The sequence below is a fragment of the Danio rerio genome, chromosome 20, assembly GCF_052040795.2.
Source record: "Danio rerio strain M-AB ecotype USA chromosome 20, GRCz13ab, whole genome shotgun sequence".
Classification (NCBI taxonomy): domain Eukaryota; kingdom Metazoa; phylum Chordata; class Actinopteri; order Cypriniformes; family Danionidae; genus Danio; species Danio rerio.
The window spans coordinates 37,566,614-37,594,153 of NC_141040.1; the positions used below are offsets into that span (position 1 = coordinate 37,566,614).

Below are 27,540 nucleotides of genomic sequence, written 5' to 3' on the forward strand. Positions count from 1 at the left end.
TGCAGTTGGTTTGTGTTAACACTTTAATGGCTTAGGAAGAGTATACAACCAAAGTACTTACACCGAAACATAAAAAGAAAGGAAATTATCTTTAGCTTTGATGCAGTCATGTTTGATAAAGTGTTTCTCTCTCATCCCTTAAAAAAGCTTAGTTTAAACAAATCAATGCCAGTAGATGTCAGTATAAACCCAAGACTGCTTTCAAATCAGCACAATTGAAGTTTTATCTACATGTTTATGAGTTGGATTTGTCTGGACATTTATTATGCACGGGATCTCACTCTATAACCTCTGACATCGTAGATCACTCTCCTGGACGTTGGTTCTCTTCCTCTGACAGAAGCCTTACACGTCCGCTCGCACGCCACCTTGGAGACAAAGTTATTGCCATTTCCTTGGCATCCACCAAACCAGAACTGGGAGCAAGAGCCAGAGGAATGATCAAAGTAGAAGCGAGATTTATATTCATAACAGGGCCCGACATCTCGTGCCAAGGAGCACACACTAGCAGAGGGACTGTGATCCTGAAAACAAAAGCAAAGACGTGTTTATATAATTAGATGAAATTATATGATGAGAGGAAAACTGACAGGGAAAATTAAATGAGCTGTTTTACCCCATAGGAGGAGTCAGGACATCCCGCTCTTCTGTAACCCAGAGCAGCTGTTATTCCATCCAGACAGCAGCCGTATCTTTCATCACACACACACACACACACGTTCAGTTCACTGGTTTGATCCTGAATATATCCAAATCTGGCCTTAATAAAAATCCAGTTCATTGCTGTTCACTACTGTTTTATTTAATTATATCACTTAGTCACCCATATGTCATCTATATACTCCCTATAACTGTATGACTTTCTTTCTTCTGTGGAACATAATGCAAACTATTTTAAAGGATATTTTTCAGTTTTGGTTTCCGTTTTTTGCTTAAACCTTTTCTTTAGTGATGGAAACCGTTCTGAATAATCATTCTAAAGTAAAAGTACAACTACTTACCCAAAAATGTAATGCAAGTAGAGTTAAAGTACCTGTTTTAAGTATTAAAGTATGAGTAAACAGTAGCCCTTTCGAAAGTACTCAAGAGTAGTAAGTAGTGAGTATAACGCTGGGAAAGTTTGAAGCACTTACATGTAATTTGTGAATGTGTGTGTGTGTGTGTGTGTGTGTGTGTGTGTGTGTGTGTGTGTGTGTGTGTGTGTGTGTGTGTGTGTGTGTGTGTGTGTGTGTGTGTGTGTGTGTGTGTGTGTGTGTGTGTGTGTAAACGTAACATTCTGTAGTGCATTTAGTTGAAGTTTAAGGCCATTTCGGTTATCATACAGGAAACATCTGTCTTTTTCTCATTGACATTCAGTCTAAACAGTCTCTGGGTCATTGTATGTCTTCTTGGACACTTACTGCTTCCAGTTTGCTGGAAGACTTAAGGTAGATCAGTATGATGCGATTTACTTTCTATGTGTGATATGATTAGACAGGAATCGCAGTGCAGGACTGATTTTTCTAATCCACTGACAGGAAATAATTAAAAGTAGTGACTGCAGATTGAGGGAAAGTAGTAGAGTAAAAGTACCAATGCTGCACTAAACATTTACTTAAGGGAAAGTAAAGTAACTTAGTAAATGAAAATTCATTAGAAAAACTACTTCATTTCAGTAATCTGAGTATTTGCAATTTGTTACTTTACACCACTGTTTGTCTTAAACCAAATTGTTTGGTCAGAATTATTGAACATATTTTGTTTCCTCTGATTCTATTTTAATGATAATGTCTGAGGCTCAGACACACTCTCTCAGTTCATAAATAGATTAAATAACTATCTTTTTAGTAAAGCATACACACAGTGCATCACACAACGGTATGATGTATGAGCGTGCTCCACGCAGGTGAGTGTGCTTGACAAACTACCCTTAGAACACACTCTGCTTATCTAAATGCAACTGACATTTTGTTAGAAACACTCATGTGCCTTACATGTTTGTTTATATAACTGCTATTTTTATTTATAGCACTTAATTTTAGGCATGAACAGCAGCTACGCTAATTATTTTATTTATTCTCAATTTCCACCTGGGGATAATGACCCCAAGGTCTCTAGAGATTATGCAGCGCCATTAATGCGATCCAAGACCTGTGAAGAAATGATGCCAAGGTATCCATAATCCTGGACCAGGCCGTATCCTGAGCAGATGCTGTGGTGGTCATGGAGGAATGGAGAGCATGAGACTGATTCCTGAAAGACCACAGTGACAGACGAGTCTTTGCATTGATCGCGTGGGCCAGCCTGAACACCCACCAGTGACCTATTTATACCTGCAGCTTTTTCACAATATACATTGTTCTACAGCCTCCAACACCTAGACTGCAGCTCTGCACAAGAAGTTTGGTCAGAGGAGAAATGGTTGTGCCCAACTGAGCCTGTTTTTTTTCTCGAGGTTTTTTTCCTTCACTTTTGTCAATTGGTGGAGTTTGTTCCTCGCCATTGGCTTGATTGGTTTGGGACTTGTGGAGCTGCACATCAATGGACTTGCTCTTCAGTTGTTTGGACGTCCAGCAGTGAAATTTAACCACACTGAACTTAACTGAACTGTATTTTAACTCTGAAAACTGGACTGACAGGGTTTCAATTTACTAAACCTCTATGTTAAGCTGCTTTGAGGAAATCTACATTGTATTAGCGCTATAGAAATAAACATGAATTCGACTGAACTGAATATTATTTATGTTTCAATGATTTTGTTCCATATAACAGATCTCAGCTAAGAATTATGTTAAGCAATCAGTTGTGGTTTACAGTTAAAAAAATATAAACATTTATTTATTTATTTAAATTTTTGGTCCATAAAATGGTAGTCAATGATAACCAAATCTGTTTAGTCAAGAATGTTAATAACCAATTATTTTTGATTGTCGTTGACTTCCATTCAAAAAAGAAAATAGTTTGTTTATCAACATTTAACAACAAACACTTTTTGTTCCCAAGTCAGTGTAAACTAGAAGTTGCTAAGACTTTTATTTTAGTATTTTGATGTATGCAGCAGCACAGTGGATTATTGGTTAGTTCTGCATGTTCTCCATGTGTTCGAGTGGGTTTCCTCCCGATGTTCCGGTCTCCCCCACAGTCCAAAGACATGACCGAAAAGTTAATTCGATTAACTAAATTGGCTATAGTGTATGAGTTTATGTGTGAATGTGAGAGTGTATGGGTTTTTCCCTGTACTGGGTTACAGCTGGAAGGCCATCCGATGGGTAAGACAAATGCTGGAATGGTTGGCGGTTCATTTTGCTGTGGTGACCCCTAATAAATAAGGGGCTAATCTGAAGGAAAATAAATAAATGAATGTTGACGTACTTCCAACTGAAACACAATATTTGAAAGGAACAGGGCTTTCTTTTTGTGCATCATTCCCTCATAGCAAACTAATGGTAGGAGTGGCATGGTTAAAGTTATTGTGACTGAACAGAGAAGGATTACCACGCAGAAGCAAATGGTCAGAGTTTGATTGAAGATTACAAAAACAAACTTTTTTTTTTCAGTGGATTCATTTGCAAAGATTAATGGTTCACCTAAACAATAAGTAAATACAAATTCAAATGGAACATTTTTGTCCATACTATGTAAATTAATTGCTCTGTTATGTTCCACAGAAGGAAAAAATCTTTAGGAATAATACAAGCATCTTTTTTTGGAAGAGAATAGAGGGTAATTCAACGATTTATTTTATGGCATTCCAATCTATTTATCTATATATCTACAAATTGACTTGTGTCAGTATTAAATTTTATGTGTTTGTATGTATATGTTGGCACCTGGATCTCTGGCAGTCATCATGAGCACAGCCTTCTCCACGAGGCCCAGAGGCTGTAGTGTGGCCATCAGGACAGCAGCCGTAATGAGACTGAGCGCAATGAGGACCAGTCACTGTGGGATAAGGATCGCTTGGTCTGTAAACTACAGTGCAAATATCAGCAAATGCAACAAAATATATGCATATGATAAATAGTTAACACTTTACAATAATGTTGTATTGGTTAATATTGGTTAATGCATTTACTAACATGAACAAACATTCATTCATTCATTCAGTTTCTTTTCAGCTTAGTGCATAAATTAATCCGGGGTCGCCACAGTGGAATGAACCGCCAACTTATCCAGCAAATGTTTTACGCAGCGGATGCCCCTCCAGCCGCAACCCATCTCTGGGAAACATCCATACACAGACAATTTAGCCTACCCAATTTACCTGTACCGCATGTTTTTGGACTGCGGGGGAAACCGGAACACCTGGAGGAAACCCACGCGAATGCAGGGAGAACATGCAAACTTCACACAGAAACGCCAATGACCCAGCCAAGGCTCGAACCAGTGACCTTCTTGTTGTGAGGTAACAGCACTACCTACTGTGCCACTGCTACACCCATGAAGAAACAATGAACAATATTCATTCATTCATTCAGCAGAATGAATCACCAATTATTCCGGCATATGTTTTACACAGCGGATGCTCTTCCAGCCGCAACCCATTACTGGGAAATACACACTCATTCACACACACACACACACACACTTATACACCACAGCCAATTTAGTTTATTCAATTCACCTATAGCGCATGTCTTTGGACTGTGGGGGAAACTGGAGCACAATGAACATTATATTTAATATAATATTTATTCATAGTTGATTAACATTAGTTAACAAGCATGAATTTGGATTTTTAACAATGCATTAGTAAATGTTAAACTATGATTAATAAATGCTGTTCATGTATTGTTCATTATTAGTTCAAGTTAGTAAATGCATTAACTAATGAAACCTTATTGTAAAGTTTGACCAAACATTATGGATAGACACAATAATTAAACAATTGCTTTATTTGTCACAGTCTTTTAACCTGATACTGGGTCGTGAGTGTAAGACACAAATCCACGCAAGGAGCTCTCGTAACCATTGGGGTTCTGCACACTGGGCACCGCTAAACCAAAGCAACACAATGAAAGGATCAGTACTTCATAACACAGCAGGATTTCTGCCAAAATATGAGGATATAACCTATAGGGGAAATATCTAGTTCTGAACATGCTAATTTATTATATTTATAACAAAATATATTTTTGTTGTACCCATCATTAGAATACAGCTGGATAAATGTACACACACATCAATATAATACATCTGCATATTAGTTTATTTAATAACCAATGTGTTTTCTACTGTTTATTATTTGAAACCTTTTTATGTTTAATAGTTTGAAATTATGTATATTTTTATATTTTGTTAATGAAAACTAAAATGGAGAGAAAATTCCATGTGCCAAAGAGAGAAATTTAATCGAATCATTACTTTCTTAACTGAAACTGCAGCAAATGGGGAAGTGAAAATTAATAAATAATTTAGATAAATATATGTGTGTGGGATGACAAAAACCTTGTTAGTCTTTTTAATTTTTCATTTATACTCAGAAAAGTACCACAGTTTTTTTCAAAACTATTAAATATAAAATGATAATAAATTTACACATTCAAGACTGGAGTAATGACAAGAACAAATGACATTTTTTAAAAGAACAATGAGGGGAAAAAGGAAATGTCACAAAACTTCTGTTTTACTGTATGAAAAGAGAAAGCTCAGCGCACAAAAGACACTTCTTTCAAAAGCATTCACATATAGTTAAACTCACTCTGCGGGCCAGGACAGGGCTGTGTGTTGCAGTTCTCCACAGCATGAGGTCTGGAAAGAGAAGCACATCTGTCATCTGAATAAGGATGCTGATCCAAATCCATGCACACCACTCTACGCTCACGGGTGCCAGTTCCACAGCTCCGGGTGCACTGAAGGAGACCAGACAACAACAACAATGACATCCAAAAACAATCCACACTTTAAAAAATGACATTTGTTGATCCAAGCTCTTTAAAAATGAGCTGAAACAACACAATATCAAAGTATAAGTCTTATTTATTTTAGCTAGAATAAAAGCCGTTTCCAATTTTTTAAGGTCAATATTATTAGCCCCCTTAACCAATATTTTTTCAGATTGTCTACAGAGCAATTGACCATGGCTTAACCTAATTAACCTAGTTAAATAAACCTCACCTGTAATTGTTTCATGTTCAATCCACTTAAATTTTAAAACACTAATAAGTTAATTTAATTCCTTCATGTTGTCCCAACACAAATCGATTGTGTGGAAATTTTTACAGTGCACATCCCCCTTAAGGTTTTTCCTCTGCTCCTTCGTCTCACCAGGCTGAAGTCGTTGGTGTAGTATCTGAAGACCTGATGGCAGGCCGGTCTCTTGCAGGCTTTGGTGGCCTGTGGTCGCGTGAGTCCACTGCAGTGGTGCTCAGAGAGTCGCTCTCCTCTGCCCCCGACACAGATCACCTCTCGTGTCTGCAGCCCTTCACCACAGGTCACTGAACACTGCCACAAACAAATGTTTAAACTGGACCACAAATCTCTTATGTTGCATGAGTATATTTCTGGCAATAGCCAAAAAACTAATTGTGTGGGTCAAAAGATTTTTCTTTTATGATAAAAATCATTAGAATGTTAAAAAAAGATCATGTCCCATGAAAATATTTTGTAAAATGAATAAAATTCCCACTGAAAATATAATAAAAAATAATTTTTGTTTAGTAATATGAACAGCTAGGAATTTATTTTAGATTTCAAATGTGATTTTCTAAATATTTAGATTTTTTGTACCCTTAGATTTCCTCTAAATAATGATTAAGTAATGTAATATATATATATATATATATATATATATATATATATATATATATATATATATATATATATATATATATATATATATATATATATATATATATATATATATATATATTAATTTTTTTTAGTCAGGTTTCAGATGATACAAACATTGCAATTGCAAAATAACAAAAAAACAAAAACATGGTTTTGTGGTTCATGGTCACGTATATGGCAATGTATATAATATTTATGTATGAGTATTAAATCAATGCTATAACTAAAATAGTCTCTCCAAGACTTTATGGGATATTTTGGGGATTTTTGCAGCCTAAAATTACTGATTTTATTCAGTGCAACAAAAATTGCAGCATTATTTGGAACATGTCTTGTATTGCATTGCAGTTTATATGCAGACAACAATTTTTTTTTCTTTTTTATTTGACCTCTATGACCATTGGGCTATAAAGCCTACTGTTTCATATTTTATACATAAAGAACTTTAAATGATCAAAATTATTTTTGTTAAGAAATTTCTTCGCATTAAAAGAAATTATACTGAAATACATTTATCAGAAATTATACAACTATTGCTTTGTGTTTTGCAGAGCCCTCATCATAAAACTAAGCATTTAAATAGCTTTTTTTTGTTGTTGTTGTTGTTTTTTTTTTTTTTACTAAAGCCATTATTCATTATTGGGAGATTAAGAGGAACAAATAAGTATATGCATTTAATGGAAATTTTTAAGTTTTTTATATTTAAAAAATTATTTAAAACTGATCAGTTTCCATTGTTTGGTACATTTTTTACACTATTTATGTTCTGAACCATTGAAGGCTTATAATGCATAATACCTTTTAAATAATTTGTCAACAATTTGAACACATAAAAACTTAGAAGTGTTGTCTGAATAAAAGTATTGGAATCTCCTAAAAAAAATTATTTGTAACATCACATGGTTAATTTTAAAAGGGTTAGTTCACCTAAAAATGAAAATTACTTTATCATTTTCTCTCTGTCATGTTGTCTTAAATCAAACTAAAACCTTTTCTTTTGTGTTCATCAGAAATAAAGAATCTCAAATAGGACTTGAACAAGTAAAGACCAGTAAATGATGATGGAATTTTCAGTTTTAGGTAAACCATCTTTTTAAGGACGCCCAAAATCTGCTGGTGACCTGTGAATTTTGAACAAATAAAATCACTAACTAATAATTATTGCAATCACAGAATCACAAAATCCTGGAAGGACTGATAAAATATTAATGAAATAATTCCATACATCACCAAATGGGCCGGCGCTGTATTCGGCACAGGCGTGTTCGTTGCAGGCCACCTGTGCAGTTGGTTTTCTGAGGCCCTTTGCAATGCAATGGGACTCATCAACCATTGCCGATGTTCTCTCATGAACACAGTAAACAGTGCGGCTCTGAACACCTCCTCCACATAAACGGGAACACTCAGAGTAGGCACTGTATGTGTATCTATAAACAGAGTCATATTGAGTTTGAAAGTACTTATTATCAAAGGACTAGACACAAAACAAGTAATGAAAATTTAAGATATAAAAATAAGAAAAAGAAAAAAATACATTTCACAAATAACAATAATATAGCACTAATATATAAGGAAAACATATACAGTAATATAAATATGAACGTTATAATTTATTAGATCATTTATAAAATACATTTGTTCTTTTTTAATATAATACTTTAATTGATCACACTTTATTTTGATGGTCCGTTTGTTGAATTTAGGTCACATTGCATCTATGCCAACTAATTCTCATTAGATTGTAAGTAGAATGTTAGGTTGGGGTTAGGGTTGGAGCAGTATCAACAGATATTACGCAGTCTAGTAATACTCAAATGGACGATCAAAATAAAGTGTTACCTTTTAATTTAATAATAATAATTTAATATAATAAAACAAGCACATTCTAAGCAAATAAAGAAATGTGGAAAAATAAATGTGCAAATATATTAGAAAAAATATAAAGTAAGTCAAGGGCATAGAATTGGCGTGGACGGAGGGGACATGTCCCCAACAATATCCACCAATTACTGAAATAAAACTAGGTGAATGAAAATGAAGTAAAGTAATGCTCCTTCAATTCTTAACCTACATGTGCACCAAGTCAAGTTTGCTACGAGTTCACCGCAATACTATTAATCAAGGTGGTGCAATTAATCAAAATTCAGTTTATATTTTGGCCTCCATGATTATGAAGAACAATGATCGGGATAAAATAGATAAATTGCTTCACACACCTCTCCAAATTTCTCTACATTCATACCTCCTCAAAGCCCGACTGCAGTAAAATCATGTAAATTGACTTTTGTAGCATGGAATGTGATTTTGTTTTATTATTAAGTGTTTATATTATATTATTAAGTACTTTATTCATAGTTTTTATAAGCAGGAAATAGAATTTGTGCTTTTCAATGCATGCGCTAAAGAGATGCATGTCATGCACCGAATCTATGCCCTTGCTTTAAGTTCAGTACACTTTAACTAAGACTAAGTGTGCGTGTTTCGGCTTCAAAATAACTTTTCTTTGTCCACTGTTCCTTTGTAATAAATCTACTATTACCATTCATTCCTATATTTACTTATATTTATAAAAAAATAAAACAATATGCTAATTCTAACCTTCCTTCAATATATACTCTTTAAATGATTGAAAAAGAAAGTAAATTACATTTGAATTAATTAGTGTATTGGGACTGCACTGTGATCCTCAAATTCAAGATCCTCAAAGTCTGTCAGATGGTTATTTTTCGAAGTATGCCTCTATAATCAATATTTTTTTGTTTATATTAAAGAATCAATACCCTTTATATTATATTAAACAGGACACAAAACCTCTTTAATTTTCTGACCCATTTACATACATTAATGCATACTTAAATTTCATTACAGATGCAAAAAAACAAACAAACAAAACAGTGATGAATAACCTGTAAGTGTCCAGATGGACAGCAGCACCAGGTCCATGTCTAGAAGTGACAGGAATATCACGATCCTCAAAGCCCACAATCTCTCCATGGCTCACCGCCTTCAGCACAAATAATGGTGTTAGACTGAAATGAGTGTGTGTATGTGTGTGGTTTTGTGTTGTTGTAGCATTGTTGACACGTACTCTGCAGACGCCCTCCACACACACGTCTCTGCGGCCCACGTGGCATAGAGTGCCGTCCACCACAGCGGGTCTGTGACGGTAGTAGAAGTTCTCTCCTCTGGGCACACAGACCAGCTCACACGGGTTTGAAGCTGGAAAAAACACAACAGCGCAGGTCACTTTATCTTAGTCCAGAGGAGCGTTTCTAAACATAATACAAAAGCAGAACTCTATCACTTAAATATACAGTTGAAGTCAGAATTATTAGACCTCCTGAATTATTAGCCCCCGTTTAATGGGAAAAAAGGTTTTTCATCACACTTCTAAACATAACAGTTTTAATAATCACATTAATAACACATTTCTTTTATCTTTGCCATGATGACAGTACATAATAGTTTACTACATATTTTTCAGCATTCAGCTTAAAGTGCAATTTTAAGGCTTAACTAGATTAATTTGGTTAATAAAGCAAGTTATGGTAGTTAGGCAAATCATTGTGTACTGGTTTGTTTTGACAATTGAAAAAAATATCGCTAATAATACTGACCTTAAAATGATTTGTTCTCTATACTTTTAAAATGCCTTTATTCTAGCCAGAATCAAACAACTAAGACTTTTCCCAGAAGAACAAATATTATAGGAAACATCAAACAGCTTTTGGGAAATATTTGAAAAATAAAAATAATAAAACAATTTTGATTATATATTAAATGATTAGTTTCACTCCTAAAGCTCCAATCTTCCCTTTGCTCTTGATTTGCTCAATTTTAATGGGAAGAGTAGCTGCTGTTTTTAATGATTTAGTTTGTTAATATTCTGTGATGTCTGTCCTGTGTGTGTGGTGAATGGTGTAATTCTATTATGCTGCAGAACAAATGCCTCAAAGGGGACAATAAACGTGACAGTAACAGTAACTTAGATCAATTTGATTACTTAAGTAATGCAAGTACTTGATTGTTGTTATTATTATATTTACTTTTCACATAAAAGAACAAACAACAACAAAAAACAACAACAACAACAACAACAACAAAAATGCTAATTAAAAAAACATGGTTATTTAACCCAATGTCTGGGACAAATTGTGACATTGTTCCAACACAATTGCAGAAGAGTTTTGTACATATTTGACCCAAAACAACCCGGCATTCTTTGTGCCTAGGGCAAACTGCATTTTATAATGACAGATGTTAAATGAACATTACTTTCTTTTTGCATTTTAAGGGTAAATACAACTTATTTGGTGTGGGTTATACCTATAAGTAGGGCCAGACAGAATCAGTTGACACTTTTTGCTATTTCTGCAGAAAATTTGCAGATTTATGCGGAATTATTTTAGGAGTATCATAACTAAAAACCTAATATATGAAATAAAAATAATAGCTTTTTAACTTTTATTTAATGTTTAAAATGCAGATCCATCTAGATCCACTTATTTGGTAAACAAAGCAAGTCTATCATATAATACATCTACTTAAAAACAGAAAATATTACTTTACACACTGTATTGTAAATAAATTGAATAAACATTTTCATATTAGTCAATAATATTACTGAAATTAAAAACTAAAAATTTTAAAGCTGAATGAATATAAATGTACACACATTTACACAAGTCAATAAATAGACTCAATGATTGGCTAGAAATCTGTAGATTTCAGAGCATGCAGATTCTGTGTGGGTTAAAGATAAAACTACACAATAACGACAAAGCCTATTGCAATAAATAGCCTATATGGAAAAGATCATCTCTGTTAAACATCATTTGGGAAATATTTAATTAAATTTAAATTAACCGGAGAGCTATTCATTTTGCATTTAACTGTATAAGTGTTTCTACCTCCATAGTATGGCTGCCAGGTATAACGTTTCCCCTGGAAGGTCATTTGGTCAAAGTGGGAACACTGCTCCTCACGGAAATCTCTAGATCCAGCAGGGCATTCCTTTGCAGAGGACAAATGTTACAGCTCTGAACAAACACTTTTATGAAAACAGCATGTGCATTTGTTTAGCTGTTAACTTAGCTACCTGTGTGTTACAGAGCTTGTAGGACTTTGATGGTCCCACGCAATTGTGTCCACCATCCGTCCTTAATATCAAAACACAGAAGATGACTTAAATGAAATAGACTACAAAGAAAAAATAAAGAGTTTCAGATGTACTCAGCTCACCTCATTGTGTTGCAGATCCTTGTTCTCACAGCGACTCCTCCACCACATGTACGGCTGCAGGGTCCATAAGGGCCATATTCACCATAATAATCATCAGATGGTGGCCTCAACTGCAACCAAACGCTCTGGTTATCATCTGACACAAACATGGAAAAGCCTTAAACAGCCTTGGTCAATTGCCTTTTTCTAAAAGACCCAAATGTAAAACATCTTTTCTGCATATTTATACAACTGAAGTCAAAATTATTAGCCCTCCTGTTTATTTTTTCCCCCAATTTCTGTTTAATGGAGAGAAAACTTTTTCAACACATTTCTAAATTTAATAGTTTAAAAAACTCATTTCTAATAACTGATTTATTTGATCTTTGCCATGATGACAGTAAATAATATTTTACTAGATATTTTTCAAGACACTTTTACAGCTTAGAGTCATATTTAAAAGCTTAACTAGGTTAATTAGGTTAACTAGGCAGGTTAGGGTAATAAGACAAGTTACTATATAATGATGTTTTGTTCTGTAGACTACCCAGAGAAAAAAAATAGCTTAAAGGGGCTAATAATTTTGACCTTAAAATGATTTTTAAAAAAATCAAAAACTACTTTTATTCTATCTGAAATAAAACAAACAAGACTTTCTTGAGAAGAAAAAATATTATCAGACATACTGTGAAAATTTCTTTGCTCTGTTAAACATCATTTGGGAAATATTTTAAAAAGAAGAAAAAAATTAAAAAGGGGCTAATAATTTTAACTTTAACAGAATATATGATCAGTTTTTTGAAAATATCAACATTTAGTTTAATGTGTGGTTGAAATGTGTGGTTTTGGTATCAGATATAATAACTCTGAGCATGTGTTTAATGTATTTATGGTTATACTCACACTGAAAACGGCAGAGATCAGGCACAAAGTCCCGAGAAGAGAGTGGAGCATCATCTAAAACAAACACAGATTATTCACTTGTTTTTTTTTTTTTACTAAATGTGTAAACCAAAATCGACAGATCACTCAAATGTCCCTTTGTTACTCACCTTCTCAGCGTCTTTGTAAATGTCAAGCTGACTCGGTCACGGCGAGAGAGTTGTGACACTGATGTCCATGCAGACTCAGGACTGAATATCTCTTCCATTGTGCATACGTACACAAACCTACCAATTCACACTAGCCAGATCAGATTACAATTAACCCCTCTCAGGAGACATATCCATGCCTGAATCTTATAATATGGTGACATCAGCACAACTATAGTTTAAGATCATACATGTTTATTATGGGCTGGTAGAAATGAAACAAACTTAGGTCCCACTTTGTATTAGTAGTGGCCTTGACTACTATGTAATTTCATCAAAAAGTAATTACAATGTATTCATAGCGTATTGCAGCACACTTCTGATGCTCTTGAGGTGGGATATGGGTAAGGTTAAGTTGGTTTTATGAGTAGGTTTAAGTGTGGGTTAAGGTGTAATGGATGGTCAACAGTGTAATTAAAGATGTAATTACATGCATGCATTTAATCAATCATAACTACAATATAAAAACACTTTATTACACAATTTGTAACAAAATGGTTAATTTTAATGTAAGTATATTAGTTAAGGTCACTTAATATAAAGTGGAACTCAAATTTCTGAAAAATATTTCATTTATTTTGACAGATTGAATATATTTTGTGTAGGTCACAATATATGTTTTAAACCACAGAAGGATATCAATGACCTGTCTCTGTAAAATTGTCATTCACAAAGTTTTTTAGGTTATTTACAACGTGATACCTGCTTTCTATAGCTCAGAAGGTTAATTATTAGGACTCTAAACAGTTTTCTCTTTTTTTGTAAAGCCTTTGTGTGTAAATAAAACCACAGTGAAAAATTGTATGTAAAAACACCTCATGCAAAAGAGAGCTGCATGCGGTAATTAGCATGTTCTGGGTTCTGGGTAAAGTCTGACGTTTTAGCTGACCCATTTAGTTTTGTAGACTGTGAGCATCTCAGAAATTATGCAATAACTTAATTCCTAAACAAATCTATTTTGATATTTTTTTTTCCAGACATTGTCACTTGCATGTGTAGCCAGTTAACTGAAAAGGGGAGCCAAAACATTTTGATCGCCTCCTGGTGACTGTCTGCAGTATCGATAACAAACACCACCACCATATTCATGAGGATGGTTTCTGTCATGTTAGACTATTTCACTTTGATTGAGACCTTTTGTGCGTCAGAAAGATTTCATGTATTTTAAAGGTTCTTCCTTGAACTTTTTAAGCTAAGTTATTTAGTATTAGCTAACTAGCTAAGGAAACAAACCAGACATAATTGTAAGTCACTAATCAGTTTTTATGAAGTTTAATCAGCAGGAGTTAAGGTTAGACAGGGGTATGGTTAGACAGTGATACCTCTGGCTCCAAATGGCATCATCAGCGGCCATTTTGACTTCATTTTTCTAATGCTGATCGATGTGAAGATGCATTGTCCATATTCTTTACAGTCTATCATTCATACAGACAGTGTCCAAACATCTTTTGTAAGCTGAACTGTGAACAGGGCATTTCAGAACTTCTGTAAGTAAATCTGGTCGTCAATTCCAAACACTGACCATGTAATCCTAGCCTAAATCGAACCACACCCTAAAAACATAATTTAGAAAGAGATTATAAAAGCATATTTATTTGATGCGTGAAAGATCCTGCAGAGACCTTTTCAATGCACTACCCACATTTGTTCCTCTAGTGCCACTAAACATATAGTATTAAATCATAGGGGTGGAAGTTCTTTCAGTGTGACATTCAGTCCTCTAAGGTACTATTTTAGTCCCTTTCACTTTTCAGCAACCAAAATGCCTGTCATTGTGAAGGAGAATGTAGACTCACTGTGCCAACTTTACCTACAGGACTGCTTCACTTCCACATAGAAAAGATATATAGACATGACATACACTCACCAGCCACTTTATTTGGTACATATTGCAGAATCAGATTGAGCTTATTTTCACGCCAGGAGTGTCTTAATTCTTGAGATTCAACAAGGTTTTTGGTCCATACTGACATTTGTTGACTACAAATCCATTATGCATATCACCCATTCCAGCAACACCGAAAAGCGCTTTGCTGGATTGTGGAAGCAACTTAAGAATAGTGAACTCATTGGATGTTCAAGACACCAATATGAGATCAGTTGAGCTTTATGACATGACATTATCCAATACAATGAGATGGACATGGCTGGTCACAGCACTCAGGTAGACTATGAAATTTAAACAATGCTCAAGTGGTACTAAGAGGCCAAAAGTGGGTCAAGAAAATATTCTTCTCATTTAATACCAGCACCTGAAGAGCCTGAACAGATGCAAGACAGGATAGAACCATGCTTTTTTGTTGTTTACACCAAATTCTGACCTCCATCCAATGTTGAAGCAAAAATGAAAACATTCCAGACCAGACAATTTTTTCTAGACTTCTATTGTCAACATTTGGTGAGCTTTTGTGAATTGTGTCCTTTCACAAAGAGAGTCAACAGTGTGCTTATCTTCTGTTGTAGCTTGTCTGCTTTAGGTTTCGCCAAGCTTGTGTTCATAAATGCTCTTATCGGCTGTAACAAGTCATCATTTGATTTAATATTGTTGTTGTTTTTATCAGCGTGAACCAGCTTCGCCATTCTCCTCTGATATCTGACATTGACAAACCCCTTTCACCCAAAGAACTGCCACTCACTGGATATCTTTTCCTTTTTAGCTGTAACAAGTCATTATTTAAGTTAACATTGTCATTGTTTTCATTAGCATGAACCAGTTTTGCCATTCTTTTCTGATATCTGGCATCAACAAGCCACTTTCACCCAAAGAACTGCCACTCACTTGATATCTTCTCCTTTTTGGAGTATTTTTATAAACACCAGTGATCGTTGTCACTTAAATCACCTTTCTTCACTCAATTTAAACTTCAGCAGATCATCTTGACTTCATCTACATGTTTGAATGCATTGACTGTCTGCCATGCGATTGACTTATTAGAGATCTCCAGTTAACAGTACTTGATAAAGTGGCTGGAGAGTGTCTGCTTCTTAAATATAAGGATGAAAATGAATACGCTTGAATCAACAAGCTGCATTGAGGCGCTAAACCCTAAAAACCTTTGGTCGCTGCATGTCTACAGTTAATCACAGCTTTCGGCTCAGCTTCTCAGCCTGTCTTTCTTTGGCATCCAGAGCATATTTGGTGTCTTGGAGGTCCTCAATGGTCTCCCAGGCTTCCTGCAGCTCCTTGTCCAGAGCGTTGTATTTGTCGGTCAGTATCCGGTTCTCCAGGCGGAGCTCGGTGATGTGGCGACTGAGCTCCAGGTTGTAATGGCCACAGTGTCCACGTAGCTGCTCCACCTCTCTCAGCAGCACCTCCATACTCTTCATCAGACACTCCAGCTTCTCCTGTTGTTGGGTCATCCTGCCGCGCTACAGTCCTGTATAAAAGTCGTGAAAGAAACAAGAGGAAGACGCATGCAGAAACGCAGACAAACACAGACTAATCCTCTGCTGTGTCTCCCTGTCTAATCGTGCCCGTTTTAAACCAATCCCGTTTGTTTAATCCCTTCCTTGCGTATATCCTCTTTCTCCCTTTACTCTCCTGTTTGTTTTCTTTTCTATACAGGCTTTGGTTTAGCATCAGAAATTTCACATCAAGCAAAGATCCAACTTTAGTGTACTTTGCTTAAAAAAATAGCTTACTCGACAAAAGCTGAAAGGCTTAAATTATTATAAATATTAGATTTAAAAATAAATTAGTATCACTTTATTTTGATGGTCCATTTGAGTATAAGTAAACTGTTTATTAGTAAACTGCTTAATATCTGTGGATACTGCTCCTTCAACAGAAATTTAACTGACTATAAGAAACTTTGCAAATACAAGACAACTTACATTAACCCTAAACCCGACCCTAACCTAACAGTCTACTTATAATCTAATGAGAATTATTTGGCATGTAGATGCAATGTTACTTAATTCAACAAACGGACCATCAAAATAAAGCAGGACCAATATATCTAAATTAAATTAAGCAATACGGTAAATAAAAAATGTCAGCACAAATTTCTACACATATCCAACACCTAAATGCAATAATAACTGCAGATAGGTGTACAGTGGGCATACTATTTAAAAAAATAGAAAACAAAAAATTACTTGGATCAAAAACGTGATTTGCAGTCCAAAAACATGCTAACAACAGGGATAAAGTTTGCATTAGTCATATTAGAAAGACATATAAATTTACACCAAAAATATTGTAAGGTATGAGTTAATGAATCAACTGCCTTTGATTTCACTAGACCCTTAGGCTTATTTGAATAGCTAAATTGTTTTATTGGCGTTCCGATATTTCTATTCTGCATGTTTATTCATGCTGTCTGTCTATGTTTTATGGTAATGCCCTTTCTTAGACTTTAAAAAGGCAAATCATACATGGATGCACATGCATTAGAGAACTTCAGTCTGTGTGTATCAAGTTTATTGATACAGTACTCAGCATATATAAGTACACCCCTCACAAATCTATTTTTAAAATATATAAATATATTAATAGGAAGCTATTATGTTTGTGCATATACATTAGATTAGTAAGTACTTAAGCCAAATCTGGAGCTTATCTAACAAAATCATCTAACAAAAATGGTCCAAAAACTAGTACACCCAGAAAAATATAAAATACAAATTTCAAAAAGAGAAAAATCCAGAGAATAAAAAATTTGTTGAAATTTTGTAGGTTGTATTTTATTTTATTTATTTATTTTTGAGATATTTTGCTTGATTTTAATTGTATTAGCTCAATTTCTAAATATGTTTAGTGACTAAAATATATTTTTTTATAAATATATCTGTTTAATAAATCTGATTAGTTTAAATGCACTAAAATACATTGCCTATATTCACTGAAAAATGGATAAAAATATTCATTTTGCAAAATGGGGTATACTCAGCACTGTATCTCTTCAGCTAATACAGTCAGTCAAGCTAAAGGTAAAAGTGCTGAACATTAAGCCACTGTAATCACCAATGCAATTATCATGCCAGCAGTAGTACTTTAGCCCTGGACATCACTGCTAATCCTGTACAGTGTGGGATCCACTCATATTGAATGCTAAAACTGAAAAAAGAGCCCCCAGTGCATATATCTACTCTTTATGACAGACTTCTTATGTTATTGATGTGCAAAAGACTCATTTGGAGAGTAATAAAATTAGTCTATATGCAGAGAAGTCACAACAGATTAGATGTGATGCCTAAAGTCTTTTAATCTGATGGCACAGTCAGGTGCATAAATAAAGCTAGACACAAACCAGTCCAGCCATGCATGGCAAAAGATATCAGACATCAGAGAGTGTGAAAGAAAAAGAAAAGCCACAAAGACAGCTTTCCTAAATTATCGCCACTTTCAGCTTCTTACACAAACATTTCTTCTGCTATATAAACAGCTGCTGCTGCCAGGAGCTCGCTGACATGTAGTATTTTTTCCTTGAGTTATGACTATGCAATTATTTTTGTTTGTTCTCATTTTTCTTCTATGGCAAATATGTATGTAGTTTGGCATATCATATAATATCAACACACCGACCCGCAGCCAGGCTGATGAAAGGGGGGGTTCTTTTTTTCTCAAAAAGTAGACCTTTTGCAGTTATTCACCTCATTTATATTTAACTATAAAGTTAGGTATTTAAATACTGCATTTTAGTGACATTTTAACACGTTTTTTTCTGGATTAGCTTGTCAGGTGGTCATCACAACCATACTTTTTCCATGTACCAAAAACATTTCCTAAAGATTTAGGATAAAGAAACATGAAAAAAAAACGTATTTATATATGTATTATTTTTAAAATATAAATATTACATCGTATATCATTAGAAAAAAAAACTGTTAAAGTTTTAAATAAAAAACTGCCTATTAATGTCAAGTAGCCTATTGCCAGTTATTAGGCAAATAATAATCTTCGATGAGTTAATTACAATATTTATGATGGCATAGCAGTCAAAATAGGACAAATGAGCTCATATGGTATAAATTCTGGACCTTTGTCGGAGAGGGTGGGTCTTTTGAACCACCCAAACATATTCTGGCAACGGGCCTGACACATACTTTACAAAATAATTTTTAAACATTAAAAAAAGCATTATAAAATTACATTTATTTTGTTTAAAATTTAGATATCACAATCCATTGTGATAACAAATTAATAGATATTTAAAGTTTTTAAAACAAATTTATAAATTTTAAATAACACAAAATATGTGGTCTACAATATGATCAGTTACAAGTGAAAACTAAAATATTTCTTTATTCACTTAGATTAATCCTTATATTATTTTTTTAAATAGAAAAATTAACATGAGGTAATAAAATATAACAAGAAAACTCAAACTTATTTTTTTTTTTTGTTTCTGATGAAAATATTTAGTAGTAAAAGATTTGTTTATGTACATTTAAAAATGTATACTGAATTAATAATTACATAATATTATCAAATAAATATGAATATACCAATTATATAAGTACAGTTGAAATCAGAATTATTAAACCACCTTTAAAATTAGTTTCTTTTTTAAATATTTCCCAAGTTGTGTTAACAGAGCAAGGAAATTTTCACAGTATGTCTGATAATATTTAATCTTCTGGAGAAAGTCTTATTTGTTTTATTTCGGCTCGAATAAAAGCAGCTTTTAATAAAAAAAAAATTAAAAACAATTTAAGGGAACAATTATTAGCCCCTTTTAACTATATTTATATATTATTTACTGTCATCATGGCAAAGATAAAATAAATCCGTTATTAGAGATGAGTTATTAAAACTATTATGTTTAGAAATGTGTTGAAAAAATCTTCTCTGCGTTAAAAAGAAATTGAGAGAAAAATAAGCAGGGGGCTTATAATTCAGGGGGTTTAATCATTTTGCTTTACAATCATATTTAAATAAATATAATGCAACCTTTCCCCCTGATCTTTTTTTCGCGTTTGGCTGTCATAACACGTGGCCACTTGTATCATAGCAACGCTTTTGTAAACATTCCTCGTCCATTCACACTTTCCTCTTGATGTTTCTTTTCTCCGCTAAGATTAGCGCTTTTTAACGTAAGTAAAAATGCACCAGACCGAAGCTTTTGCAGCAGGAGAAGAGGCTGAAGAACTTAGACCATCTGTTGAGTCTGACAAAAAAGAGGAAAGAATTTTAGCCCGCCGCCTCCGTTTAGCAGCGAGAAAAGAAGCCCAAACCAGGTAACGTTACACATCCATTTAGTCTCCGAGTTCATTACCTCATGTGTTTTGCTTCGTTAGTTAGAAATAAAAGTGTCAGTCTTCGATCTTTTTAGATTTTATATGTCCAATGACACGCTATATTTTTGCAGACAAAGGCTTGGTGAAGATGACCTGGGAAAGGAGGACGTTAAAGAAGAAACACGGAAAAGTCAAAAGGAAGTGGAGCACAGAGAAAGAGTCTGTTATCTGCTGTTAAACAGATCTTTAACATTTCAAATATTGCTTTTATTTACTTAATATAATATAATATAATATAATATAATATAATATAATATAATATAATATAATATAATATAATATAATATAATATATAATTTACCCAAACTCAAAAATTTTTATCAAAATGCAATTAAAATGTTGTGCATTGTTATTTTAATAATAAAAAAAAAAAATCTTCAATTTTAGTAGTAGATTTGAATAATAATACTTCACGGTTTTCACGAATTTAAAGCAGCACATTGGTTTTCAATATTAATTATACTAATCAGAAATGTTTTTTTATCTCTATATGATCATGTAACAATTGAGAAAACTTGAGAAATGATGTTGAAAATTCAATCATTGTAATAAAATCACACCTAAGTATTACTGGATTTATGTTTTTTAAATTATTATAATTAAATTCAGCCTTTGCGAGCAGAAGAGACTTATTTCAAAAACAAGATATTGTAATGTCTCTTAAATATTTTGCCTGATGAAAATAATCTATATACAGTATGAGAATATTTTCTTCTTCGGAACTCTGGCATTATAACCCCCCTATAACAATGATAATTAAGAAAAATCAATAAGCAAATAATGTTTTAAAATAAATAATATACTGAATATTATTCACGTGAGAAGTAAATCTGGTTTTCATGACATTATGCTCTCGTCATTGTGCAGCGCATGGCCAAATTAAAAAGTGATGGACTAGAGTTGGTGACCAACATTCAAGTAGCTGCAGATGCAAGAGAGTCTGACAGGAGAACAGAGCTAGAGGAGGGACATCGACTGAGGTACACACTGATGCAGCCCCTATGTGTTCGCACTTATAGTTCGATTTAGATGTCTTGCACTTATGTTGCATTCATTATTAAGTTTAAACATAGAGAGACCAGTTTTTCAGGGGTGTCAGTCCAGTTCAGATTACAGCATTTACAGACTTATTCCTGGGAGTTTAGGTTTGATTAAAACAAACCCCGGTGTGACTGCTCTGTTAGTGTGGTTCATGTAAAAATTAACAAAACTAGAAAGAAACTTCCCAAAAATGGGAAGGAAAAAATGAAAATGAACTAAATGAACTCTAAAAAGAACTCTAAATGAACTCTGGTACTAACTGTCTAAAATATTAAAGCAACATGGACCAAAGATATCCAAACAAACCAAAACTAAGACATGATAACACTAGACAGAATGCTCAAGCATAAACTGTAAAAAAAAAAAAATTAAAATGTTACATTAAAATCCATAACCTGGTTAACAGTACCTTTCCTTAATATATACATTTAATAACTGTAAATGAACTTTTTTATGCCTTTTTGTTGACAATACTATGGTTCATTTTAGGATTTTGTTTCTTGTCATTTATGTTCATTAGAGTTTAATGTTACATCTGATGTTGATAAAAATGTTTATTGCTTTAATGTAATTGTATGTGTGTTACCATGATGGAGTTTAGTAGTTGTTTGAATGACAATGAGGACCTTCTGCTTTTCTGCTTGTGGGAAAAGTTGTTCGTGATAAGTACTGGTTCATTACACAACTTTTTGTTTTTATCTTTTTAATTTTTTTTTTAACTTTTTTTCATTATCACCTGCTTGTGGTTGTGTTTTTGTCTGTGTAACAAAGTTATGACATGTAGTGTTAGTACTTCAAGACAAGGGTGTATAAAACTGTAAATGAATGAAATACAGTAGTTTACTGTCAAATCTAGAATTCTTTAATGGTTTCTACCGCATTTTTAATTGTAGTTCTGGCAACCACAGAACTGCACTTTAAAATTATGAATCCCAATTATCCTGCAAAAGAATTTCTAAGGTTAAAATTCAATATTGATGACTCAAATGCATGCCAGTTTTGTAATTTATTTATAGAAACAACGGAACACTTGTTTTTCCAATGTAATGAGGTACAAAGATTTTGGGATGAAGTATTAGTTTGGACACAACAGAAAATATCTATAAGACTTGTCTTCTCATTGGAAATTATTAAGTTTGGTCTAATACTTAAGGATAAAAAGAAATCTTAAATAATGAATAATTTGATGTTATTATTAAAATTCTATATTCATAAATGTAAATGTTTTAAAACTCCCCCAAGGCTAGTGGTGTTTAAAGAAGATTTGTGAGGTATTTGAAGACATTAAGATAGATGAGAAGCCAAAAAGCAATATGTTTATATTGATCATTAGATGATTTTGGTTTCATATTTTGAGAACATTAACTTTCCTGCTACTTAAGGTTCTTTAACATTTATTTTTTGTTAACTTTTGTTATTTTATTTATATGTGTCGTATTATTAACGAAGATGAAAAGATTGTGAATGTATGCAATTTGATTGTTATCTCAGCCTTTTGTGTAATTCTAAAAAGTATTAATGCCTTTCTGTTACTGTTCAAGCACTGTTAATAAACTTACAAAAAAAAAAAAAAAAAGTTCTGGCAACCACAGCGAGAGGGTTCTGGATGCAGACCTGGTGCAGTGCAATCTGAGCTGCATCCAATGCTTTTTAATGTGCTAACCTAACCCCACCCCTAACCCTACCCGTCACAGTGACATCACTGGCTCTATTAAGTTCATTGTCTCTGACATTGCATCGCTGAGTGATGCAATCTCAGCTTGCATCATAAAGGCTGCATCCAGATACTATTGACCACAGCTGCTGTTTTTGTCTGTACATTTTACCGATTTTTTTTACAGTGACTTTTTTCCCCTCCTGATAATAGTGCTGTTTGATTATTGTCTAAAGTGTGAACACACCTTTAAGTTTTATAAGCAGTATCACTGAAATGATGAAGCATTTGAAACTGTACCTGTGTTAAAAGTATGCTCTCTCTAAAAACATGTCACTTAGGAGAGAAAAGCTGGAGAACGAGGCCAAATCCAGTCAGGAGAAGTTTGAGGAGATCAATCGCAAATGGACGGATGCTAAAATGAAGCAGACTCCACTAGATCTGAGAGATGCTCTGAGCAGCCAGCAACAGCTCTGTGAACAGATTATAGCAGACAAGAATAAACTGATCAGTGAGCTCCAGCAGGTGAACACACACACACACACACACACACACACCAATTCCCCCCAAATGCTTATAAACATACAAACTTTAAATCAATAAATCATTCTGATTATGGGTGGCACGGTGGCTCAGTGGTTAGCACTGTCGCCTTACATCAAGCAGGTCGCTGGTTCGAGTCCTGGCTGGGCCAGTTGGCGTTTCTGTGTGGAGTTTGCATGTTCTCTCCATGTTCGCGTGGGTTTCCTCCAGGTGCTCTGGTTCTCCCCACAGTCCAAAGACATGCACTAGGGGTAAATGGGATGGACAAAATTGGTCGTAGTGTATGAGTGTGTGTTAAAATGAGAGAGCGTGTGGGTGTTTCCCAGTACTTGGTTGCGGCTGCAAGAGCATCGGCTGTGTAAAACATATGCCAAAATATTTGGCAGTTCATTCCGCTGTGGTAACCTCTTAAATAGACACTAAGCCGAAGGAAAACGAATGAATGAATTCCGATTTTGTTTATAGGAGCTGAAGGCAAGCGATGATCGCTATGTGAAGGACCTAAAAAGACAGGCTAAAGACATAGACCTTCTTGTGGAGAGGATGGAAGAACAGATCTCAACTCTGAAAAAGTCATATCGAGAAGACCTGCATCAGATTGAGGTGTAGTACTGCCCTCTGCAGGATGGAGGACACAACCTTTACTGCACTTTTCATATTATTTTTTCTGGTAGATTAAATTTAATATGGAATTAGCTAATTCAGCATACAAAATTGCGTAACTATGAATGCTATTTTCTGTGTAAATTAAAGAACTCATTAGATGAGGAGAGAAGAACGCTGTTAACCAAACACAAAAAGAAATGGGAGCATGAGAGGAAGGATCGTAATGAGAAAGAGGTGCTGCACATAAAAACACATTTAAGATTTAATGTGAATACCTTTGACTGAAACTGGATGCATATTCTCTGCAGCTGAAGAATATGATGCAGAGTTTAAGTGTAATGGAGGAGTATGCAGACTTGCTGCAGAAGCTAAGAGTTCAGACCGCTGAAGAATACAACATAGACAAAATCAGAATGGACACAGAAGTACAGGTAAATCTCTGATATGGAAATAAGTGGATATACTGTTGACATGAAACTTTGGTAAATGTATGTTTATTTGTGTGTGCAGAAATTAAGGATGAAAGTGCAACAGACGAAGTTCAACTGTCATATGAACGAGGAGAAACTTGATTACAAATATGAGGTGCTAAAGAAAAAAGAGGAAGAGAACGCCATCATTAAATCCCAGCTGAAGAGGAAAATTATTAGGTATGTGTTTTAGGAGTTAAACAAATTAGTTTTAGCACGCTGCCGTTCAGAAATCTGAGGCCAGAATCTGAAATGGATAATTGTATTAGCAAAAAAATTATGTATTATTTATTATAAATTACAAAAGTACCAAACCAGCATTTTAGAATTATTTTAAAAGCACCCTGTACTGAAGACTGTACTTACTTGATTAATATTTCACAAAAAAATATTTTATTGTATTTTCATTTAAATAAGTCCAACTTTGGCTGAATATATAAAAGAATCCATTAAAACATTGAAAAGGTTAAGGGCCTAAAACATTTGAACGGTAGTGAATATTCAAGAGAATATTTAAGATGCTAAGATACTATGCTTTTATTATGAATGGATGGATGGATGGATGTCATGGCTAATTTAAGGAGGGACTGTTGGAGAAGGAGAAAAGCAAATCAGATAAGCTTATAAAAAGGGAAGGTTCTGTTGTGGCGGGTGTACTACCCGCTAGGGTTGCACAGTTTACCGGTTCTATGGTAGTATCGTGATACTATGGCTCCAAAATTCTGACAGTGCCACTGTAGTTTGTAAACCGTAGTCTCGTCATTAACGGTCTATCTACAATACATAATGTTGCATGTGGAAAAGTCACTGAATGCTCACACGATTGTGCAACAATAGATCATTTTATCTGAATAGTCTATGGAGCCCTTTAAGGTTGCAAAACTGTGTAGAATTTGCACCTCTTATGGTAGCCTATTGCACGTTTTCTGATGCTTCAGTTTGAATCTGAATCAGTTCATTTCTGCTCTTGTCAATATGATTTAGTAGCTGCAACAACTGCGACAATCTCTTAAAAAGAATGACTCACAAAGTGAAATTTTGAATTACTTTGGAATCTCACCTGATAGAAAACATTGAAACAATATTTGACCACTTCATAATGCCTAATTTGGTTGGGAAAATGCTGTTTTTGTAACGAATTATTATAATGTATTTGGTCAGTTATCCACTAAATAAAAAAAAAGAATACATTTTAGGTGAAGTGACGTGCAAATACTTTTTTCAATAATAAGGGAATTATTAATTAAATTCAAGTAGGCCTATTATAATGAATAAAATATAGAATTTCTGACGTTTTTTTTCATGGATTTGAAAAATGATTTACAGTATTGCAATACTACATGGTATCACAATACTTCAGCTGGTATAGTATAAGAACATAAATTTATGGTATCTCGACAACCCTACTACCCACTTTAGAAAAAAATTGCACATGATCTAATGATGAACAGACTTGTCAGTATGATGAACCACGATAGTCATCCCCTTTTTGATACAGTCCAAGCGTGTACAAGCTCTTTTAGCTCAGATTAGTTCAGCCCCGGTGTAACAGGGAACGATACAGGAAGTCATTTTTACCAACAGTGATCAGATTAACCAAAAGTTAAAGTCATACTAGATGAACTATGCTGAATTGTAATAGCATTAATACTGTAGATATGGACTAGTGTCTACTCGTTGTTTGAAACCAATGTGTGCAGTATGAATGTAATTTTATTAATATTACTCTCTTTTTTTATACGTTTATTTATCTTATATTTATTTATTTATCTTATAGTATGGAGAGCTGTGCTGTGACTTTCCCTTTGGGCATAAGTAAAGAATAAAACTAGTTTAATTTGTTACCACAGATTTTTTGTTGACTTAAAAAATGAATTTGTAGAGTATAAATATTTGGATATGTTAATCACAAACTTGAGTTAAATATATCTGCCAAACTGATGTGAAATTATTTTCAGAATGCAAGATGTTTTGAACAACTTGAAGTCTAAATTGACCAAACAAGAGAAGCAGTCGAAAGCAGGAAACCAGTCTCTGAGCAATGACTATACGCGCATCAGTCAACAGTACAAAGACATACAGAAGAAAGCAAGGTGAGTGCAGTAATTCACATCATGACCTAGAAACGCATTCAGACAAACCATGTGCTTGTGTGTTTTGTGAACAGACACTTTGCAGCGCTGGATGCGGAGCGGCTTGAGAAGTTATGGCTGATGTGTGAAGACGAGGCAAAGGCTCTGACACACAGAGCACTGGAGACAGACAGGGTCATTCATGAACAGCAGTTGGGTCTGGAGTGGGCTTCTCCGCCACTCCCCTTCATGGAGAGATCCGGAGCAGTCCAGCAGAAGACTTTCAGGACGGCCACACAAGCTGCTGCAGACACACTGAAAGGAGAACCAGGAGGGGGTTTAGATGAGGACACTGCAGCTGGACTCAACAAAAGAACAGTGAAGAGCATATTAGAGCTGCTGTGTGATGAAATGGTGAGTGTTTAGGGTGGATTCTTTCTCTCTTTCTTTCTGTATTTAATGCTGTATCTTTAGGCATTAGGTATTACGTACCATGTCATTTCATCATGTCATTTCAAATTAAATTTATGCTTTTGTGGACCATAAATGGAGACATTTTGTATTTTTTTGTTGGACCTTTTTTACTTTCATAGATATTAAAACTGTTCAACATACAGTACATAAATTCTTAGCTTAAAGACTTAAACTACTCAATTAGCATAGATTTATTTTAAAATCTTTTTTTTTTAGAATTTTTTTAAGTGGGTGAAAAGACTTTCAACGAAGGAACAGAAATCTCTCACAATTAATTGAATAAATCTTAATTTGTGAACAAATTTCTGATAGTTGGGAACAACATCAGGGTAAATGAAGACATTTATTAAATTCTT

The 27,540-nt window shown here is 34.1% G+C and overlaps 2 protein-coding genes and 1 long non-coding RNA gene across 10 annotated transcripts in view; 1 reads left to right on the top strand and 2 right to left on the bottom strand.

Annotated features, from left to right (window-relative positions):
• paplnb (papilin b, proteoglycan-like sulfated glycoprotein) lies at nt 1–23,492 on the bottom strand. 7 transcript variants are annotated; one of them, XM_087296834.1, is made up of 15 exons: nt 23,320–23,492; nt 13,044–13,160; nt 12,895–12,948; nt 12,013–12,122; nt 11,870–11,930; nt 11,682–11,784; nt 9,860–9,990; nt 9,678–9,775; nt 7,997–8,198; nt 6,247–6,423; nt 5,681–5,831; nt 4,895–4,975; nt 3,810–3,921; nt 617–692; nt 1–524 (listed from the first exon to the last, which is right to left on the bottom strand). In XM_087296834.1, the coding sequence occupies exons 3-15, from the start codon at nt 12,946–12,948 to the stop codon at nt 264–266; spliced, it is 1,617 nt and encodes a 538-aa protein (XP_087152960.1). In that variant the 5' UTR covers nt 13,044–13,160; nt 23,320–23,492; the 3' UTR covers nt 1–263.
• Nucleotides 14,941–16,442, bottom strand: LOC147832258 (uncharacterized). Its single transcript, XR_015518623.1, has one exon. It is a non-coding gene; the product is annotated as an uncharacterized LOC147832258 (long non-coding RNA).
• drc1 (dynein regulatory complex subunit 1 homolog (Chlamydomonas)) overlaps nt 20,037–27,540 on the top strand; it is a 12,195-nt gene continuing 4,691 nt past the window's right edge. Inside the window, exons 1-10 of one of the 2 annotated variants that reach the window (XR_015517395.1) lie at nt 20,037–20,264; nt 20,396–20,483; nt 21,192–21,304; nt 23,361–23,544; nt 24,028–24,165; nt 24,316–24,402; nt 24,477–24,599; nt 24,679–24,818; nt 26,597–26,731; nt 26,806–27,124. Coding sequence is in view for 1 of the 2 variants with exons in the window: in NM_001127468.1 (NP_001120940.1) it covers nt 20,131–20,264; nt 20,396–20,483; nt 21,192–21,304; nt 23,361–23,544; nt 24,028–24,165; nt 24,316–24,402; nt 24,477–24,599; nt 24,679–24,818; nt 26,597–26,731; nt 26,806–27,124 (1,461 nt within the window). In the remaining variant the exon portion in view is untranslated. The remainder of the gene's footprint in view (nt 20,265–20,395; nt 20,484–21,191; nt 21,305–23,360; nt 23,545–24,027; nt 24,166–24,315; nt 24,403–24,476; nt 24,600–24,678; nt 24,819–26,596; nt 26,732–26,805; nt 27,125–27,540) is intronic. The other variant, NM_001127468.1, reaches the window with a different exon arrangement.

Bases quoted from the DNA above. Each gene is read 5' to 3' on its own strand.
- paplnb (XM_087296830.1), bottom strand. From the start codon at position 12,948: ATGATGCTCCACTCTCTTCTCGGGACTTTGTGCCTGATCTCTGCCGTT. The intron at 8,199-9,677 runs GTTATTCATCAC...CTCTGTTTATAG, and splicing joins GTCCATCTGGACACTTACAG to ATACACATACAGTGCCTACT. The intron at 525-616 runs GTAAAACAGCTC...TTTTGTTTTCAG, and splicing joins GTCCTGACTCCTCCTATGGG to GATCACAGTCCCTCTGCTAG.